A 22,823-nucleotide genomic window follows, 5' to 3' on the forward strand; every position below is an offset into this window, starting at 1 on the left:
TATCATCAGAACTGCATAGCAAAACCATGTCCAGATAACAGACATACCAAATAATCTATAGATCAAGATAACCTGTAGACCATTTAATCCAATTTAAAGCAAACAAATGTTAGGGGAGATACTAAGTGAAATCCACATTAGTGAAGTTTTGAAATGCTTCATCATATTTTTTTAATGCAACGAAAGTTGTAAAATGTTAAGTGGGCACATATACCTAATATCATTTATCTCATGACAACAAACTGCTGAATATTTGGTTGTTTGGAAATAATTATTTGGGCTAAATTTACTCTGCATGTGGCACCAAGCGGTCATAAACGGAAAGTGCAAATCCCTGAATTAAAACATAGCTTAAATCATTTATATATGCTACCATTCTACACTGAAACCCTAATGCTGTGAGAAACATTTACAATTGTACAAAGTCTTGATACAGGGTAATAAACTTGATGAGAAAATACAAAAAGGCCACAGGTCATGCACAAACTAAAGACTGTTAAAGGGCATTTTGTTCAGGTAGGTTTTCGTTTTTGTTTTTTGAGGTCCTGGTGATACCACTTCAAGCACATGCTTTACGAAAACAAAGAACATCTGGAAGTATCCCAACACAGAAATCCATTATTAACTGAAAATAATACCTTACATTTACATAGCATTTTACTGTGTCGAAGCAATTTCACATACTCCATTTCATTTTATTTCTCACAAATCCTCATAAATGTGAGATAAGCTAACAAGTTACAATTATTTTATTTAAGGCAGTGGAGGCCCAAAGATGAGAAACGATTTATGCAGACATCACAGATCTATCTAGTTAGTATACGGTAGAGCTAAGGTATTCATTTTAATTACTTCAAAAGAAATGAAACCAAAATACTTTTTAAATTATATCCAGAATCTTAAACACTAGTGGTTTTCAATGTAAATTGCCCCAAAACTTTATATCTTAAAGCATGAATTAGTTATAAATTTGATTTGAAGAGTCTCCCTTAAATGGCAGATTAAGACTCCGTGCTGTGGTACCTTAGGAGATACTGAAAATGTTAAGAAAATATATATATATGCCTTCTTACAGCCCTTAGGCTCTCCAAAAATTTCCAATACTAATAAAAAGATCTTTTAACCACTCACAATTTGACTTATTTTAAAACTGGTCCAAACTTATGAAGCTCCAAGCCAATGCAAACACATTCACCCACATCCTGTCCTACTTACTGTGAAATCCTCCACATGCCCATTCCCAAGGACCAACTTACAGTGAATGGGTATCATTAAGAAAATATATCAGGTTAAACTAACATAGCTCAAATGATTATAAATCAAAAGTCAGTACCTTATATTGACTTAGAAATAACAAATACTGTTTTAATTTAGTAACTGGGTAGTCTGAGGAGAAAAGTACCCTGGAAATCTCAATTATTTATTTCTAAGCCAGTACTAACCTTTATATGGCAAGTCCAACAATGTCTTTTCAGTAAAAACAACATATACCAAATGCAATCCATTTAAACTCTAAATTACTCAAAAAGCCTTATGTATTTACATTAATCAAATATTCCAGGTAACAAAGCATATCAGGTCACAAATATTTGTATAATATGAATACTGTAAGATACACACAAAACTAAAACTATACTGAACGTGAGGTGATCATTCTGTAAAGATAAAGGAAACATTCATGATCTTATTATATAACGTTCCAGTACCAGCATTATGAAATGTACATTTTGGTTAAAAATAGCAAATAACTTTATGGTTACTCAGGTGTTGAGTAAATTTATGCTGACTACACATTTCCGTAAAAGAATATATCCAGTTTAAAATAAAATCAAGGAAGAAAGTTTTCTAGACCCATTTTTTTTGACTATATAAAGTGAACCATATTATAAGCAGTTAATTTGAATTTTTTATAAACCATACAAATTTACTTTTTAGAATTTCTGACTTATTAACAAAACATTGTTTTTAAGATACAAACTCTGTCACAGTCCTCAAAAGTAGCAAAACTATATGCACAGTAAATCAAACTTCATTAATTATGGAAATCTAAATACAAAGCCTCGATGCCATATCACAGACACTTAAATATCTGTTGTATGAATTAGCTGATGAATGGACACTGATCTAATAAACACGGGTTTTAAAAAAAAGAATTATGATAAAAGATTTTTAAAATAAAAAGAATTATGGTAACTTGAAAATACGGTCCTTAGTATTTTTAGCTTGGAACCACAATATTTTATAGTAAGAAGTCTACAGTGTCCTCTTGCAGAATACTCTTTGAAATAACCATTTTCCGTGTATATCCTTTTCCAATTTTATTCCATGTTTTCAAAAGAAACAAAAATAAATAACTCTAATTTTAGAAGTATAGGTAGTCACGAAATGGAGTATGTTAGCCTTATTAAACTCTCTCATTACAAATTACTTTATTTGTACCACCAAGGATCAGTCACAAAAAATTCCAATTATACATGATACTGTTCATACTTTAATAAATGAGCAAATAAAACCATGTCATATGTTTCTTTAAAAGATAATACAGGGAAAAAATTACTGTTTGCAGAACAAAGTAGGCCAAGTCTAGCTGTATAGTGGCAGTTAACGGCTTGTCGACATTACCAGATGCCATCAATAAAACCCATGTACAGACAGGCACACCTCTAATACTTCATTTTGTTTACCTACACCCGAAACCTTCAAAGAATCATTGTATATTAAATTTCTCTGTGCTCTCAGTTATCAAATGTTTGATATATACATATTTACCAAAAGTTAAAGACATATGTGACATGGTAAGCCCGAATAGTCAAAATGAATTCTGAAAAAAATCTTTTCTAAAGTGCTTAAGGCAATTCCTTCATTTCTTTATTCAGTTTACTAAGACTGATTTGGGATTCAACTGCTAAAAGAGATATGCAATACTAAATGCATGTTTTTATACGACAATTTTTTTATACCTGTGATACATCCATTACTGTCAACCTCTCATGCATTTCTTTTACAGAAAGCAATCATGTTTGACTGGCCAAAACAAATAGTAATAAGTAAACTAACAAAGAATGTCTGAAAGGGTATACTCTCTTCCCATAATGCATTAAATTGAGCAAAAAGGCTCAATATTTTTTAATTCAAATAACAATGAGAATGTTATATATTATCCTCAAGTTAATAGTTACCTTAATGTGAGACTATTTAAATAGGCACTATTGTTGATTATTTTCTAGTTTGAAAATGAGGGTGGCAAACTCTTCCAGTTTAACTTAACACATACAAACTTAAAACCCTCCACATTTTGTTCTTTCTATCTAGAGACCTTTAAGAAGCACAGTAAGAGGAATACCTCAGATTCTTATTTTGAAGTAATAATTGTTACTACTTCAAATGAATTTCCAAATGAGTATTAGAAAAGTTTATATGAAGGGTTTCAAATGATGGCATGAGCACATTAAAGACTCATATGCACTCCTCCAGCCCCTGATTATTACCTCCTCTTCTCCACATCCCTGCAACAGAAGGCCCTCACCAGTATAATAACATAACGGTCTCTGGCTCAAACATCAGTTGACACTGCATGGGGCACGGAACAAGAGCACACTTAGAGGAAGAAGGCACTGAATTAAAGAGAAGACAATTACATAAGACATAACAGTAAAAAATTTTATACAAGAACTTCTGGCTTTTTCTGTGTTATTTTTGCTAAAATATACCTGTGTAACACTGTTCACATTAAAGCAGCTCTACCACTAAATTACTGCTTTCAGATTTGACTCTATGAAAGAGAATTATAACTTCCTGTTTCCTTAAGTCCTTGAATAATCCCACTGTAGGGAAAAAAACACCCAAAAATTTTTTTCAAAATCTCTAGGAGGAACAAAAACTAAAATTCTACTTGTTTGGAGAATCAAAAGGGTATCTATTGACATATTTCATTCTCTCAACTGCGTTATAAAACTACCTTTAAAACTCTCTTTAAAACTACCAATATGTCATGAGACAATGGTGGACAGATATAAACGTCTTCTGAAAAAAGAATATAAAGTTCAAATAAAATTTCTCGTGCAGGTTTGTTTTACCAATGAACAAAACATTCTATCAGTAAGCAGTAAACTTTAAGAGAAAATGAGCTATCCCTTTTCCACAGGCCTTTCTGTAAAAGGTAACTCAGCTATAAGCAGCAACAGTCACTTTTTGGGAGAAGGCTGTCTTAACATGATACACTTAGAATGAGAATGCTCAAGGGTTCCTTAAATACTGTAATCACAACTTTCAGTTTGGCTCAAAGAACTTATACTAAAAATTTTAACCAATTTTTTAAAAATTAGGTATGTTCTGCCCAATAACCATGCATGGGTTTTACTCATTGTTTAAGACACTTTCCCTAAGTTTGGGAAAGATTCTTCTATGATGATTTTTGGAAGAATTATACCCCTTTGGAAAATAAATGAATGCTGCAAAAGGATTAAAAGAAAAATAACCTCTGAATAGTTACGCTTGAAAAATTTATGTGGCAAATAAGTCAGAGATACATAGGAATTTTTCAAAACACTTGCTTAAACCATTCCAAATCTTATTAAAAAGGAGACATAAATGACTTCGGTATAGTTTCAGGCACCTCACTTTATAACCTATCCTTCTGAGATAAAACTTAAATGGTGTAGGTTTTTTGACCTCATATGTAACTTTAACAAAATTTCATTCCTACTTGAAATATTAAAAATCAGTATAATTATCAATTATTACCAAATTCAAGTGGGAATTTTACCAAGATAACTATTAAAGGTAGTATTGAACTAGACAAAAAAATCAGAAAATAGAAAGCTTTTAAAAATCTTATCCATCATCCAAAATGATGGAATGAAAAGAAGTCTAACTAAACAAGGCAACATATAAAGCATATCCCCCTTTGCCACTGTTAGTGCAGCAGGTAAAAAACTGAAGTATCAGTGATTTTAAGCTACTATGTCTGGAAACTCTTCCTATCCGCTCTATTTTGAGTTTTAACCATAAGAGAAATATCACGGTATTTGGAAAAGAGAAAATGATATACAATCTAGTCAGTAAACAAAAGAGGATAATTTAGCAAAACTCAACTTACTTACAAAAGGAGAAAAACAAACCATTGTAAGAAAACCTTTCTAGTATCCCCAACCAATTATTTCAATTTTTAGTAAACCTTATAAGACTGTATTTTTGTTAAAGGTTCGGTGTAAGAACGTAGTAATAGGTAGTGATGAGATAAAGAAAAAGTGTAGAGGAAAGAGGACAAACTTTAAATGCTTTCCTCTCAGGTCCTAGGGCTACCATACGTAACTAAACGTATTAGAAGAGCCAAAGTAATCCAAGAAACACAAAAATGAGTTTCTATATAATTATTTAAACACTGCCTTTCTTCCCATTTACTCTTCAAAGCATCAGTTTCTTGCTTGGTGTCTGCTTGCTTGAAGATACTGCACAGTAGGCTCCTGTGAGTACTTTGCATTAGATGCTTAATGGTAACACATTCCAGGCCTTAAAGCAGAGCGTAGCAAACCTGATTTCCACCACTCATAAATTTCTGTGATTAGCAACTGCACAGAAAAGGCCACCCAATCAGAAGGGGGGTAAACATATTCTGAGTAAGCATTACTGAGTAACATTGTTTAGGCTGCTAGCTGAACCAGTCATTCCATTTTCACTTTTCTGAAGTGTTCTCACAGCACTTGGAACCTGCATCCCAGTATTCAAAGAAAGTCCACCACACCAAACCTAAGAAAAGACAAAACAAAGCTTCAGTCAGCTTTCAAATCATTAGAACTTAGGTGACCCTTAAAGTTCCCTTTGAAAGGCAAAATGCCACATATGTGAACATCGACAAATTCCAAATTGATAACCTTCGTATTTGAACTGAGGGGAAGTGGAAAGGCTAACTCAAGAGTCTTTTAGAACCACTGAGGCCAGGGTGCATGGGTGGCTCAGTGGGTTACACCTCTTCCTTCTACTCAGGTCACAATCTCAGGGTCCTGGGATTAAATCCCAGCATCGGGCTCTCTGCTTGACCAAGAATATGCTTCCCCCTCTCTCTTTGCCTACTTGTGATCTCTCTGTCAAATAAATAAATAAAATCTTAAAATTAAAAAAAAAAAAAAAAAACCACCGAGGCCAGAGGAAGTCTTTGCAGTAGCAGAACCCACTGGAACTGCACACAATAGAAGGAACTAAGGGCTGCAGAAATTTTCAGATGAAATTTTTAGGGTTAACAGGCAAAAGGCACTGGCTATTATTACTGTTGCTAACCTTCACAACCAAGAGAAGTGCACAAAGAGCCTATTTCCTTTAGACTGTGATAATGAAGTGTGGCCTGAGACTATAGGAATCTAACACTCCTGTGTTAACAGAGGAAATCCATTATTTTCTTCCCTCACTCGTTAACAGTAAGGACTCTTTCATAATTCTTTAAAGACTTCTGAGAAAAGTGCAAATGGCAATATCCAGATAAACCATATTGTCAGTCTATTAATTGCCATAAATGTAAGTTTATGAAAGATGAAAGTGCTCTGCTTGTAAACAGAGTAGGTACCATTCAGTAAAGTGAGTAATAGCTGATTTGGAACAGACTCAAAAGAATTAAAATAGAAAGAATGGATCAGTTAAATTATCCTTAATGCTGGTTTGTAGCAGACATAACTTGAGCCAAGGGGCCTTCTAGAAACTCTTGAAATATTTTGGAAACTCTTGAAATATTTCAACCTTCAATCATGTCCTAAAGTGTTTAGTATTTACTAAGTGATTACAGTATTGTACCAAAGAATGTATTGACCTGTGAATTTTATAACTGTATGATTAACATTCCAAAGTTTTTTTAATTTATTTATTTATTTTCAGCGTAACAGTACTCATTGTTTTTGCACCACACCCAGTGCTCCATGCAATACGTGCCCTCTCTATTACCCTCCACCTGGTTCACCAACCTCCCACCCCCCACCCCTTCAAACCCTCAGGTTGTTTTTCAGAGTCCATAGTCTCTCATGGTTCATGAGAGACTCTCATGGTTCATAGTCTCTCATGGTTCATTCCCCTTCCAATTTCCCACAACTCCCTTCTCCTCTCCATCTAACATTCCAAATTTTTAAAACTAGTAGGTTCAGTATTGATAACTCCCCAAACACAAAAGCAGCTCTGTGATTATAAAACCTACTATATAACTTCTTTGGAAATTATTTAAGTGATTTCCAAACCTATTTACTCAAAACATCTAGCACAAGGGTGCAAGGGCAAATCAATAAAGAAAGGTTAGCCTTTTTCAGTAAGTGTTTTTCAGTGGCACTGGAACACTCAGAATCCACATGCAAAAAAATAGATCTCAAACCATACCTGGTGCCATATACAAAAAATAACTCAAAGTGGATCACAGATCTAAATGTAAAACCTAAAACCATAAAATTTTAGGAAGAATGTAAAAGAAAATATCTTTGTAAACTTGAGTTAGGCAAAGCATGACCTATAAAAGAAATAGATGGATAAATAGGACTTCATTAAAATGAAAATTTTCTCTTCAAAATGCTCAGAAAATGAGAAAAGCCACAAACTGGGAGAAAATATTTGTAAAACAGTTATTTGATAAGGGACTCATATCCATCATAAAGAAATCTTAAAACTTATTAATGAGAAAACAAGTAACCCAATAAAAAAAACTATGGATACTTCACCAAAGAAATTACACAAATGGCAAATGTGCACATGAAAAAATGCTCAACATCATTTATCCTTAGGAAAATACAAGTTAAAACCACAATGAAATACCATTACATGCCTATTAATATTGCTGAACAACAAAAATTCTGACACTATCAAATAACGGCAAGAATGTGGGGAACTTTCATATATTGCTAGAGGAATGCAAAAGTCATGCAATCTGGAAAACATTTTGGTAGTTTCTTTTAAAGTTAAACATACTTTCAAGTGATCTATATCCTCACTCATAGGTATATACCCAAGAGACATGAAAACAAATATTTAGAAAAAACGCATTTGCAAATGTTTACAGTGCCTTTATTCAAAAATTGCCAAAAACTGGAAAGAATCCAAAAGTCCTTCAACTGGTGAGTAGATGAATAAGATTTGGTACATACGCAGTCAGTAATAAAACAGACCCTCATCAGCAATAAAAAGAAGGGACTACTGATAAACACAACACTGGTGAATTTCAAATGCGTTATGCTACAGAATCAAAAGTCTACATACCATACAATCCCTTTTCTGTAATATTCCGGACAAGGCAAAACTATGGAGACTAAAACCTGGTTAGTGATTGCCAGAGCTGGTTATGATCTGAGAGGTCCAATACAAAGGAAGATGATTTTTCTAGGGTGATAGAAATGTTCAATGTCTTGATTACTGTGGTGTTACACAACTGTATGCATTTGTCAAATCCCAAAGAACTGCATACTCCTGTAGATTATCCTCAATAAGCTTACTTTTAAAAATAGAATTAATCTTGCATATAAAAAATTAAACAGTTACCTAGTTAATAAAGTCTTCAATGAAGGAAAAAAATTATTCCTACCAGTTTGAACAATATATGCCTATTTGAGAAAGACTCAAACATGAAATCGACCCTTTTAGATGTAGGGGAAAAAATTACTTTGAGCTTCATGTGGTAAAAAAAATTTGTTCCTGATTGGCCTACTTGGAAAAATAGTCCAAAACACATAATACAGCAGAGGTTTGTGGCAAAGTACTAATAATAAAACCTTTCTCTAAATCCTTAATTATTTTTCTATGAATAACTTTATTCACTGATCACTTTTACCTTTTAAGAAAAAAACAAGTATAAATTTAAGATTTCAAGGTATCCAAAGTGAATTATCAATATGAACTGTGAGATTTAAAAGTATTGTATTTAAACCCACATATACTCTGAATACTTTCTTCTCATAGTTGAGAAGCTACAGTCAGGGTAATGATGGAAGAAGACACATATAAAACATTCCACCAACTCTACAATGGAAATAAACCATTCTAGAAGTAGCCCCCCAAATTAAGGAAAGGTCTAGCCAGAATAATGAGGCTCTCAACTATACTGCACAACTCCCCACAGTAACCCAAACTTACAGGGAGGATAAAGGAGTTGGAAGAAGCAGAAACATCTGCTTAATAAAAAAATAAATTCAAACTAAGTTTCATTTTGTATGGAGAACCATGACTTTTCCTTGCACAAATCAACCTGAAATTGAGTGGTCCTGAATATATGTGTGTCTGCCGACCACATGTGGACTGTCATCTAGTATTTTACGAAGATGACACTGCACTGCAGCAGAAAAGGGAGATTCGTCGTCTCAGTAAATGGTCCTGGAACAAGCAGATACCCACAAGGAATTTAAGAATTCCTTACACATAAGTTGACCCCAACTTCATACCAAACATAGCAATTCTACATTGTGCTTGCATTGCAAATGCAGTCTACATCTAAAGGTACAAAATAAAAGGAAAAAAAAGAAACATTTCCATCATCAAAAAAAAAAAAAGTATAAGGAAAAGCTTTTAGAAGAAAACAAGAATATTTTCCTAACTTTATGGGTGAAAAAAGCTTTTTTTTTTTTTTTTTTTGAGGGAGAGCACACACACACCCGAGAGTGTGAGCAGGAGAAGAGGGAGGGGCCGAGGGAGAACTGGACTCCCCGCTGAGCTGGGAGCCGGGTGCAGGACTCCACCCAAGACAAAGGCATTTGCTTAACCAACTGAGCCACCCAGGCAGCCTGAAAAAAGATTTCTTAAACAGAACACAGAAAGGCTAACCATAAATTTTTAAATTGATAAATTGAGCAACATTAAAATTAACAACTCTTGTTCATCAAAAGATACCAATAAGACAGGGAAAAAGAAAGCCAGAGTGAAAAAGAAATTTACAATACATATATCTGGCAAAAGACTCAGGGTATTTAAAGAACTCCAGATCAGTCAATAGGAAATAGGAAGAGGACTCAATAGAAATACAGGCAAAAGACTTGAGCAACGATTTTACAAGAGTATACCTAAATAGTCAATAAACATTAAAAAAATGATTTTAACAGCACTAGTCATCAAGGAAGTGCAAATGAAAAACCACAATTCAATATATCATACCCCCTAGAAGGACTAAAACTTAAAAAAGATACTACCAGATGTTGATAAAGATGTGGAAGAATCAAACTCTAATATACTACTAGCAATAAATTAGTATAACCAACAACTCTGAAAAACCCTACGAGAGTTGATTACATACCATATCATCTAGCAACTCCAATCTTAGTTATATACTCTGATGGAAATACATACATTTACTAAAAGACATGAATAAGAATATTCATAGCTATTCTATTTGTTAATGCCCCCAAAGGGAAATCATTCAAGAACCCAACGGATATATAAATGATGAAACAGTCATATAATGGAAAACTATATATAAATACAATGGGAAACTATAAGAATGAATACCACACCACAGAGAACATGGATAAATCTCACAAACATAATGTTGAACGAAAAAGATATTGCAGGATTCAATATATGAAGTTGAAAAGGAGGCAAAATGAATTTATGGTATTAAAACTCAAGGTACTAACACCACTTTGCTGCCTGACCAGTAGGCACTAGAAATAGGCACAAGGAGACTTATGGGGTTCTGGTAATGTTCCATTTCTTGATCTAGACAGTGGTTACAAAAATGTGTGCAGTCCTATAAAGAGTCATCAAACTGCATTCTTATAATTCACATACTTTTATGTAATAATATTTACTTCAATAAAAATGCCAAAAGAATACAACCAAAGATTTAGGAAAGGTAAATTAGGGAAGGAGGGAAGAATATGGGGAAAAAAAAAAAAAAGATGTTTGGCTTCCCCAAATATTTAGCAAAGATTGTTCTCCTTAATGTTGCCAAACCAAATAAAATAAAAATTAGGTACTAACCATGAAGCCAGGTAGTACTGGCTGAGTAAATTTCGTCTTAAAGGAATACAACAACTGTTTTGAGCTTGCATCATAGAAAGAAAGTTGACCTAAAAGGGAAAAAAAAACACACCTAATTTATTATATAAAACATTTAATTAAATCTGACATATCATCATGAGTGCAAGTAATAATATGTATTTGGGCACTTTTTTAAAATTACGAACTATAACAACTAGACTCAGAAATTCTCACTTGAAAATCAGTAGTATACATGCTTAAGAGAAAGCCCAAATCTAGTTTTCTTTTCTGATTTTCAGGATCTCCATAATGCTTCTACAATCTAGCGCTATTCTACTTATTCAACCATGAACTATTTGTTTTATCATTATTTAACAAATGGTTTCTTTAACTCAGTAAAAACCAGGCTATTTCTTCCTCATTTTTACTCTAACCAGCCTCTATACCCAAATTCTATTATAATTTAAGGCTTATTCTATTAAACTCTGTCTTCCAAACATTTGAAGCCATACTCATTTCAGTCTCTGAAATCATGATTATCACTGCTTCTGCTTTGTTAATTTTTAAAATACCCTCACAGTCTGTCTTTCAACATGACCATGCAACAAAAATAACTTTCTGACCACCTAGCTGTCCAACCTGATGGCCTCCTTATATCTGTTACTGCTTCTTGAAATTCTTGTCCCATGATATCTCTAACCCTGAGGATATCTTCTGTCTCCTTTTCTCCTATTCTGAATGTAGATGCGTGTCCAGGTTTTGTTTTCTCTCTACAATATTTCCTTAATGACTCAGCGGCCACCAAAAAGAGAAGAGAAACTAATATTTATGTCTACCATTAAAGCACTGGGTTCTTTACATACAGTACCTCAAAACATTAAGCAACCTATGTATGGTCACAAAGTTAGTAAAAAGCAGAGCAGTAACATTTTATCGTTCTTCAGGAGCCACTCTGTGATGCTGTGTCTAACACTTAACTTTAGCTGTACTTCTCTTCTGACTTCTAACATTCAATTTCTAAGTATTAGCCAGCCATGCCACATGGTTGTCCTGCTAGCATCTCATTCCCCAGGACTATGTTCCCTATGCTGAAGACGACATACCATCCCCTTGACCACACTGGCTGGAATCTCAGTCATCTTCAACTCTTCTTTGTTCGCCCTCCAATTCATATTTAGCTACTGAGTCCTATGAATTCTACTTGTCAGAACCATCAATCCATTGCTCCTGATTCCCCACTACTCAGGCCCTTGTTACTACTAATCACGCGACAAAACATTTATTAATGGCTTACCATGTAAATGCACTTGCCAGGCAATAGGATGTAATACCTAAGAAGACAAACATGGTCCTGCCTGCACTGCTTAAAGAATGACTCCTGAAAAGTCTTACCCTATGTTTGAAATCTCTTCCATATTTAACGACTTACTCTCCAATATTTCTAAAATTAGGTTATCATCATATGACTATAGTTTTCTAAAATGCACAAAACCCCCCTTCCCTCGACTACATAAAGACAAGCCTTTTATTATTCAAGGCTCTCAGAATCAGATTCCATCCTACATTACAACTCCTTCCTGTACCCTATGCTCTAGGCTAGCAATTACACTTCTCACTAGTATCTCTGAGGAACCACAAAGTATGAGAAAAGAGACAGAAGAAGATAAGCAAAAGCTATTTTGAGAGTTGGAAAAGAAAAAAAAAATGTGTCAATAATAACATGTATCCCCAGGGAAATTATAAAAAGAATGCTGCAAAACTAACATGTCATCACCAAAATTAAATCAAGCCAAAGTTAACTTTTCTCTTTTGAGTAACTAGGTAGAAGGCTCAGCAAATTATTTGGACATGATGTTACTTAAAACAGTAAAATTGCATTTTATTAGCTTAAAGTGTCAACTTGGAGAAAAGTATTTAGGGAATTACTTTCGCTCCTAGTTTGACACTTTCATCTTCAAATTTTTTACAGGAGTGCCAGGGAGGCTCAGCCAGTTAAGCGTCTGACTCTTGAATTCAGCTCAGGTCATGATCTCAGGGTCATGAGATTGAGCCCTGTGTCGGGTTCCATTTGGAACATGGAGCCTGCTTAAGAGTCTCTCTCTTCCTCCTCTTCTGCTCTGCTCATGCTCTTTATTATCTCTCAAAAAAAAAAAAAATATATATATATATATGTAGACAGATAGATAGATAGATATAGATATAGATAGATGACAGTAGAAAAGATACTTATCAAATACCTAGTTCAAAAAGCTAGTCATTAAGTCATATTACTAGAAATTGTATTGCCAAATCGCATGTCCTATGATGGTCAGAAGTTGCATGACCTACTTTAAGAATCAATCTTTAAGAAATATGTTGACACAGTATATAACCATAGCAGCTTATAAAGATTTGGAAATATTAAGCTGTAAGAAAAATGGCTGACTGTAGAAAGAATGTACAGTCTGGAAAAAGACCAAAAGAAGTAATGTTAATAGTTTTTAAACAAATATTATCATGTAAATGTGAATTAGGGAACATAATTCTGTGTTTCTTCAGGTGACAAAATTTAAGGACAGTAGTCTCAGAAGTTATAAGGAAACAGAGTCAATTTGCAAAAAACCTTCTACTACTGAGTACTATCCAATGGTGAAATAAACTGTCTTCTAAGACAATAAGCTTCACGTTAGAAAGTTCTTCAAGTATAGGAGTGACAACTACATGAGATACAGTTGATGAAGTAACTGTAAGGATTTTATACTGTATAGCAGGTGGACTGGACAATTTCTAAGGTCCATTCCAACTTGAAAAATCGGACTCCACCATTCTTTACAGGTAATAAAATAGGTCAGGTAGGAATTAAAATGGACAGAAAAAATTTTAATGCCTAAGACTAAATTAAGGAACTCATTCTTTAAGACTTATTAAGCATATATATAGATGAGTACTTTTATAAAGCTTCAGGCAAACATTACACATCCCTTCCAGTCAATCCTCGGGCTGAAACTATGTTTGTGATCAAATCCTAGTAGATCAAAACACCCTGACCACCATACAACTGCCAATGAAAAGTACTAGAATATAAGCAACTATGACAAAATGACTTATGAGAAAATCAGTAAACTTACCCCCATCAAAGTCACAAAATACACCTATTTTCTCAGGAACAGTAACATCCAAGGCTTTGACTTTATTGTTATGCTTTGCTGCAAATGTGTTCTGTAACCAGTTGTTGACATGGATACACCAACTACTGTTTGTCTTTCCTAATTGGTCAAATTTCCCCAAAGTCTTGTATGCTACTCCCACACTGTAGGATTTACAATCCTTCTGGGCCTTGACCTCCCAATAATGTTGTCCACTTTCAATAGCAGTGTCTCCTGCAAAAGATCAGAAAGGTAAATTTGGTTCTAACTTCTTCCTTATGAGTCACACAGATTTTTACCTCTCATCCCACAAAATGGCACAAAAAATCTGATTCAGAAAAATAACCATATTAACACAAAGACAGTAAATGCAGAGTACCTGCTATAACTTTACTTGTATATTTACTACTAATTTTTCTGATTTATAAAAGGCTTTAGAACTTCTCTTCCTTACTATCTCCTCAAAAGATATGCATATATGTAGAGTCCTCTGTAAAGGAAGCAATCACTGATTAGACAACCTGAAACCTGCCAAAAGTAATCAGGTTTCAAGAGAGAAAAACTTTTGCAAATATTCACTCAGTACACAGGCCACTCCAGCTCTAAGTGAGTAGAAAGCCCATAAGTGTGACCGTGACGTCTTTAATATTAACTGACAATGAAGATGATGTTTATCCTACCCAGCACTGTGTATGATTCCCCAGTAAAACGATCTCTGCTGCCTCTTACTGCTGGTGGCCTGGAGCCTATGGATGTCCGTTTGGGGGATGGTGTGCCACTTCTATATAAACAGGAAAAAAAGAAAAACAAATATTCTATATTATAAATGTTTCACAAACTAAAATTATAAATCATGAAATGAAACTTTGAAAAGATGTTTAATTATGTTGCACAAATAACACCATTTTACTTTTATCTGAATTATTATCAGAGTTGTCAATTATAAACATTGAAATGTAAGAAGTCATCAACACAAAGCAGGCTGAACACTTATATCATGCAGAATGAACAAAGTTTATACAAAGAACACACAGTTGATATAAGAAACAATGCCAAAATGCGACAAGATAGAAAGGAAAACAAAAAGAACCGAACGGAAGAAAAGTACTCAAGAAAGGTAAAGGATTATAGAGCTTATGTTTCTTGCAGTTAAATTAAAATTTTGAAAATGGCAAAAATACAATTATAATGAAAACTAGATAACCTTTTCATAAGCAGCAGGTATTTTTGTTGTGAATCTTTTCTTCTTAAGAAGAAGAAATAGCAAATGCCCAAAATGTTATAAAGCATTTCTCTTACTAAAATGGACAAGATTCAATTTGATCTCCCCTTACATCAAATTATATGATAAACAGGACAGTATTAGACCTTTCACTAAATCTGAAAAATGCAAAATAAATCAAAACCCAAAGATGCCTAAAAAATAACATTTCAATTATACTGAATCACCGCATTAAAGAAAAAAATCGTAACTTACCAGTAGTAAAGAAATAAAGGGAAAAGCATGGAGAAAAGACAAACAAACGGAACTATTAAGAGTGGCAGTTTAAATTTCAAAAAAAGTTAAATAAGGAGGACTCTTCCACTGCAGCATTCTAGACTTCCAACCCTAAGAACATTTTTGCAAGCAGTATGACAGCTATTGCTGTCCTAGGTCAAACATGATCCTCCCACCTCTCCTCTACCTTTACCTTTGAAGCTTTACTGTGTAAATTAAGACTCTTTTTTACCTGCACTCTAAATTGTTTTACTAGTTTCTGAAATGATCTCTTTGCCACCCAATTCATCTCATTCACTGTTTACTAGATAAACCCAAGTCTGACATGCCTACTTTAAAATTTCCAGTCCTTCCTTACTGCCTACAAATGACTTAGCTTGGCATTTCAGGTTCTTCTGGATTTGGTCCCAATCTGCTTTTCAAGCCTTCTCACCCCCCCCGCAACAGCACTATTTAGCTAAATGTAGCAGCTAAAGTGTTCCTTAAACTCAGGCAACCTGCTTCAGTGCCTTTTCTCTTGTTTCTCCCTCTCTCAATCCAAGTCCAAATGGCATGCATTCTTCTACTTTCTTGAGAACCAAGCTAAATACTACTTTTTTATTATTTTTTTTTTTAAGATTTTATTTATTTGACAGAGATCACAAGTAGGCAGAGGGGCAGAAGCAGGCTCCCTGCTGAGCAGATAGCCTGATGCGGGGCTCGATCCCAGGACCCTGAGATCATGACCTGAGCCAAAGGCAGAGGCTTTAACCCACTGAGGCACCCAGGCGCCCTTACTTTTTTATTATTTTATAAATTTTGTTAATGAAGATTTTCCAGATCTTATCAGACTAAGTAATTCTTCCGAGGAATCAAGCTCCAGGCCAAAATCCTATGTGTAAGCCTTTCAGGCCCAATTACAAACGGCTTTTAGTGACAGGCCTAGAAGGGCTGCCTTTCCCATACCAGACTTGGTACATAGCTAGTTTACCACAGCTTCTGAAGGAAGATGCAATCCACCCCCACCACAACCCAGTGCTCCGATGCATATCTGTATTCCTAGCTTAAGTACCTCTATTCAGAGATACTTCCCCCCAACCCCAAAACCTTTTCAGCTGCCTCGGTATAGACCTCCTTCCAGGAGGCAGGGATGAGGTATGTAGTCTGAGGACACTCTCTCCACTCCATCCCAATACTTTTCCACTTCTAATCTTTCCTCTTCTCCCTTCTTCTTGGTCTCAGGTCCATAAAACAACAGGAAGAGCATTCTGTCTGGGGCTCTCTAGGCAGTGAGATGCTCCTCTAGATAACCACCATTTGCAATCTGCTTTCTTTTACCTGACCCTCACCCAGTGACATTCTGCTGGGAAAAATGGAACACTGAGGAGAGCTAGCAGCCTTTCCTTTGAGGCCTCTTACTTGCACTATCAGTAAGTGAATAAAGCCTTGATTGTTACCCTCCATTTGGCTCAATGTCCTGACCACCTTAAAACCTGGCAGCTCAGGACAACTTTCTTCCTTAAAATCCTTTATCACGCTTACCATTCCATGTAATCTCTACCTTGTATTACTGTTATTTTTTTAAAGATACGTATTTCATATGCATAAGCTACGGCAAATATCTTAAAGGCAGGAACACTGTTTATTCCTATAACCCCACCACATCCAGCTAACACCTTACAGTGAACAAATATTTATGGAAAGAATAAATGTACATAACATTCCAGAAGCACCCTACACATAAAATACCCTTAAAAAGGAGAGGAGAAAGAGAAATAATATGATCTGAACTGCTAAATATAAGCAATCTAAAAATCTCCAAGTGACCAAATGAAACTTCATATACTCTATTAAATCCAGAAACATTTTATAATTTATGATATGCTAACCCTGAAATCACTTTCACTAATAATGAGCAGATAAACTAGAAAAAAAGAAAGTGATTTTGAAAAGGAAATACATTCTGGTTTCTGGTAAAAATATGTGGTATCTTCAAATTAGCACCTGATTAATTGTGCAGTTTGAATTGATTCATCCTTCTGAGCACTGTCCTAGTAATTTCAGTAATAACCTTTATTTTTTATCCTTGATGCTTTTGAAACTGTGTGATTACTACACAATACAGAACACTTCAAACCTGTCTTGTGTCAAATACAAATAAAAACAAAGCTGTAATGTTAGAATATTGAATACAGCACAAGAAAGATGCCAGGTATAAGTAAATGCAGAAAAAAATCAGATGAGGGAAAATAACTCAAGAAAGACTTTAAAGCAGAGCTCATTGTTTTGTTACCACATACAATATAATCCAAAGAGTATGCAGCATACTACAATGCTGTAAATTCACAACATAAGCTACCAATACAGACAATCGACAGAGAGCAGTATTCTAGCTTATGAAAGCACTGCAATGGCTTCTGCTTATTGGTTAAAAGAAAAATTAAAGTTATTCAGCCAAGCTAGATATACTAAGTCCTAGAACCAGACAGACATAGATCATCACCTTGTATGTTTCTTCAGTGAAGTAACATGGAAACTGTTAGATAAAAATAGGCAACTGTTAAGAGACTGCTTTACAACTTAAATTTAACAGCTTATAATAAAATTAGATCAAAAGCCTGCTAAGAAAAATTTTTTTGATTCACTGTTTTAACTCACAGTGATACTACTTTATTCCAGTTTGAGCAAAATTTTCCTCTGTTAAAAAAGAAAGAGGCTCCTGTACTTTGGAGACTAAGTAAGTCTGACATCAACAAAAGGTCCCAAGACTTTCTCTTTGGTTCATAGGTTGCTGCAGTGGCAAGACAATGGACTGTACATACTAAAAGTTGTCATTTAATGCAGACCTTCAGGTAAGACATGTGATCTATAAGTCTAAAATTCAGGAACTTCTCTCTTAAGCAGTTCAAGTTGCTCTAGATATAACTTTAAAGAAATGGAATGCTGAAATAAAATGTGTAAAAAGAGGATTAGGAAAGAAAAAGTAATGAAAATGTTAAAACAAATTCAACTGATTAACAGTATTATATTCCTCACTTTGGTGTTATTAACCTATCACAAATCATACTAATGTATAAAGTAAGAATTTCATACGCCACTGTCAAGTAAAAAACAATGTACAAATATGTGTCCACATAACAGATCTAATGAAATGGCTTACCTGCCCTTATTCTCTTTCCCTTTCATTTTATTTTCTTGACCTTTTCCTCCAGTAGGATCCCACTCTACACAGGTATCTTCAACTCTCAGGTTCAAATGGGATGATGAGTTATCCAAACTGAAGTTTAGTGCTGTCCAAAACAGTATTTCAATTTTCAAAAAATATAGAACATATCCATATTCTGAAGCACAACTATCATATTATTTTCCTACTTAATTTATTCAACACTGTAGATAAAGAATAAAGTTCAAATTGTCAATGCTAGCATTTAAAGTCCCCAAAGGTAAGGCTATAATTTAGTAACTCCTTATTTCCCATTATTGTTCTCTACATATCCTGTAACTCCAACCAAATACAATGTACTTGCATGGCCTCTCATGTTTCTGCTATTCCTGCTGCTGGAAACTCCATCAGCACATAATAACCTCAACTTTCTGTTGTTAGAATATCAGTTGATTATCAGTTGATTGCTATGACTAAATAGGAGGAGGAGCTGGTACACCTGAGGATCCGGAAAAAGTGATGTGATGTAAAAACTTACACAGCCTGGCTCAAACACATTTTCTCTGAGGTTCTACTACTTAATGGTTTCATATTTAAACTCTCAGTGGTTTTGAATTAAAAAGCACAGAGAAACAGGATATGAGAGCAGAAGCAAGGAAACTGGCCCAGCTGACAGAACTAGAGATGACTTAGATGGCAAAGACATGGGGAAAGCACTACTTACATGAATATAAAATAAAAAACACAGGGCATATAGTCAGTGGTACTGGAATAGCATTATATGGTCACAGACGGTTACAATGAGCTATGCTTACAATGAGCACAACGTAACTATTACGGAGAAGTTAAATCATTAATGTTGTACACTTGAAACTAATGTAATGTAGTGCCAAATTTTAAAAAATAACAAAAAATAACCAAAAAAAGTGAAACAAAAGTATGCTTTTCAAATTATTTGATATTTTGGGAAACTATTTACTCAGAAGACTTTCTCAGAACTGCTAGTTTAGGAAATCAGTGTAACAAGGTATTACCTTCTGTCTTTGGAGACTGAAAGTAAATCATTAAAATGTACTGATTAAGCTGAATAATGCAGAATTCCTCATGTTCTCAAATGAAATTCCTGGAATCTCTGCCTTAAGCAAGGTATCACCTACTACATAGTTACCAACTAATCTGCTTCTGTTATATTTTTCTTCAAAACTTCGAATTTCTGGTAATTACATTGAACTGATATTCTTTAAAAACCCCATTTCACTTAAAGATATTACTCGATTTAGCCAAAGCTTCAATGTAACTAGGAAGTATGTATCATCAAACAACAAGATATTCATATACAGAGCCTAATGTTTACCAAGTAAATTAAAATATTTTTCCTTCACTATTCTGTAAACAGCACTTTTTTTTAAAAGATTTATTTATTTATCAGAGAGAGAGAGAGAGTGCGCGTGCACAGGCAGAGGGAGTGGTAGGCAGAGGGAGAAGCGGGCTCCCTGCTGAGCAAGGAGCTCAATATGGGACTTGATCCCAGGATCCTGGGATCATGACCTGAGCTGAAGGCAGACACTTAACCCATTGAGCCATTCAGGCATCCCAAGAGCACTTTAATTTCATCCATGCATCTGACCATTGCTGATTCTCTTTATTTATAAAATAACTTTCTAAATACAAATCTACTGACCATACTGCTTCTGGGAAATACCGTATTAAACAAGTTATTAACTTTTCAAAATATGCATGAAAACAAAAATGAACTTACAGAAAGAATATGGTTTTTCAATAAAAATAACAAAAAAATTCCTTAATAAGCATGTTACTAAATAGGCATTTAATAGTTGCTTCATAAGTAGGTTATTAAAAAATTAGGATTCAGCAAATCTGAGACTCTGCAATATCAAGAATGAACTGCCTTAAGAAAACAAGATTGGCTTCGACAAAACAGGAAAAAATATTCAATGGAAAAAAGACAGTCTCTTCAATAAATGGTGCTGGGAAAACTGGACAGCGATATGTAGAAGAATGAAACTCGACCATTCTCTTACACCCTACACAAAGATAAACTCGAAATGGATAAAAGACCTCAACGTGAGACAGGAATCTATCAGAATCCTAGAGGAGAACATAGGCAGTAACCTCTTCGATATCAGCCACAGCAACTTCTTTCAAGATATATCTCCAAAGGCCAAGGAAACAAAAGCAAAAATGAACTTTTGGGACTTCATCAAGATCAAAAGCTTCTGCACAGCAAAGGAAACAGTCAACAAAACAAAAAGGCAACCCACGGAATGGGAGAAGATATTTGCAAATGACAGTACAGACAAAAGGTTGATATCCAGGATCTATAAAGAACTTCTCAAACTCAACACACACAAAACAGATAATCATATCAAAAAATGGGCAGAAGATATGAACAGACACTTCTCCAACGAAGACATACAAATGGCTATCAGACACATGAAAAAATGTTCATCATCACTAGCCATCAGGGAGATTCAAATTAAAACCACATTGAGATACAACCTGACACCAGTTAGAATGGCCAAAATTAGCAAGACAGGAAACAACGTGTGTTGGAGAGGATGTGGAGAAGGGGAACCCTCTTCCACCGTTGGTGGGAATGCAAGTTAGTGCAGCCACTTCGGAGAACAGTGTGGAGAATCCTCAAGAAATTAAGAATAGAGCTTCCCTATGACCCTGGAATTGCACTGCTGGGTATTTACCCCAAAGATACAGATGCAGTGAAAAGAAGGGCCATCTGTACCCCAATGTTCATTGCAGCAATGGCTATGGTCGCCAAACTGTGGAAAGAACCAAGATGCCCTTCAACGGACGAATGGATATGGAAGATGTGGTCCATATACACAATGGAGTATTATGCCTCCATCAGAAAGGATGAATACCCAACTTTTGTAGCAACATGGACGGGACTGGGAGAAATTATGCTGAGCAAAATAAGTCAAGCAGAGAGTCAAGTATCATATGGTCTCACTTATTTGTGGAGCATAACAAATAACATGGAGGACATGGGGATATGGAGAGGAGAAGGGAGTCGAGGGAAACTGGAAGGGGAGATGAACCATGAGAGACTATGGACTCTGAAAAACAACCAGAGGGTTTTTTTTTTTTATTTTTTTTTTAAAGATTTTTATTTATTTATTTGACAGAGAGAGAGGTCACAAGTAGGCAGAGAGGCAGGCAGAGAGAGAGGAGGAAGCAGGCTCCCCGCGGAGCAGAGAGCCTGATGCGGGGCTCGATCCCAGGACCCTGAGATCATGACCTGAGCCGAAGGCAGCGGCTTAATCCACTGAGCCACCCAGGCGCCCCCAACCAGAGGGTTTTGAAGGGGCGGTGGGGTAGGAGGTTGAGGAACAAGGTGGTGGGTAATAGGGAGGGCACATACTGCATGGAGCACTGGGTGTGATGCCAAAACAATGAACACTGTTATGCTGTAAATAAACAAATTAAAAAAAAAAAAAAAAGAAAACAAGATTGGGGTGCCTGGCTGCTTGGTCAGAAGAGCATGACACTCTTGATCTCAGGGTAGTGAGTTCGAGTCCCATATTGGGTATAGAAATTACTAAAAAACAAAACAAACAAACAAACAAACAAAAAACAGGGTTTATTAACCCCTATATTAGCTATTAGGTAATACATGTGAGGATATCTACATTCTGGAGAGAAAGAAAAAGTAAATATAACTCTAAGGTACCATCAATTTTTAGCTGCTTGTTAAAAATCCTAAGGCTTAAAAAAAAAAAAAAAAAGGCAAGAAAAAAATCCTTAGGCTGTTCCCTAATGTTTAATACGATGGAGAAGGGTAGAGTCATGAGTGGCAAGAAAAGATATCATGTCCAAGCCAAGTGAGACTAGACTTACTAAATACCACAGCATGCAGACAGAATGGTCAAATGGAGAACTCTGAGAGTGCTTTTTAAACATTAATAAAAATACAAATATTAATTTCTAGAATAAGGTTTAAGAAAACAGAGTGGGTGACTGGGTGACTCAGTCAGTTAAGATCAGACTCTTGATTTTGGAACAGATTATGATCTCAGGACCATGAGATTGAGGCTGTATTGGGCTCCACAATGGACGTGGAGCCTGCTTATTAAGATTCTCTCTCTCCCTC

The 22,823-nt window shown here is 35.0% G+C and overlaps 1 protein-coding gene across 4 annotated transcripts in view; it reads right to left on the reverse strand.

Annotated features, from left to right (window-relative positions):
• Window positions 1–703: 703 nt before the first annotated feature.
• The window catches only part of FSD1L (fibronectin type III and SPRY domain containing 1 like), a 65,626-nt gene continuing 43,506 nt past the window's right edge, over window positions 704–22,823 (reverse strand). Inside the window, exons 9-14 of one of the 4 annotated variants that reach the window (XM_046023520.1) lie at window positions 18,692–18,821; window positions 18,035–18,067; window positions 14,735–14,832; window positions 14,037–14,288; window positions 10,930–11,018; window positions 704–5,748 (exon numbers count right to left, since the gene is read on the reverse strand). In XM_046023520.1, coding sequence (XP_045879476.1) covers window positions 5,626–5,748; window positions 10,930–11,018; window positions 14,037–14,288; window positions 14,735–14,832; window positions 18,035–18,067; window positions 18,692–18,821 — 725 coding nt within the window. In that variant the 3' untranslated portion in view covers window positions 704–5,625. Of the gene's footprint in view, window positions 5,749–10,929; window positions 11,019–14,036; window positions 14,289–14,734; window positions 14,836–18,034; window positions 18,068–18,691; window positions 18,822–22,823 lie in introns of all 4 variants that reach the window. The other 3 variants (XM_046023519.1, XM_046023522.1, XM_046023521.1) reach the window with 3 other exon arrangements.

The sequence above is a fragment of the Meles meles genome, chromosome 11 (genome assembly GCF_922984935.1).
Source record: "Meles meles chromosome 11, mMelMel3.1 paternal haplotype, whole genome shotgun sequence".
Lineage (NCBI taxonomy): Eukaryota > Metazoa > Chordata > Mammalia > Carnivora > Mustelidae > Meles > Meles meles.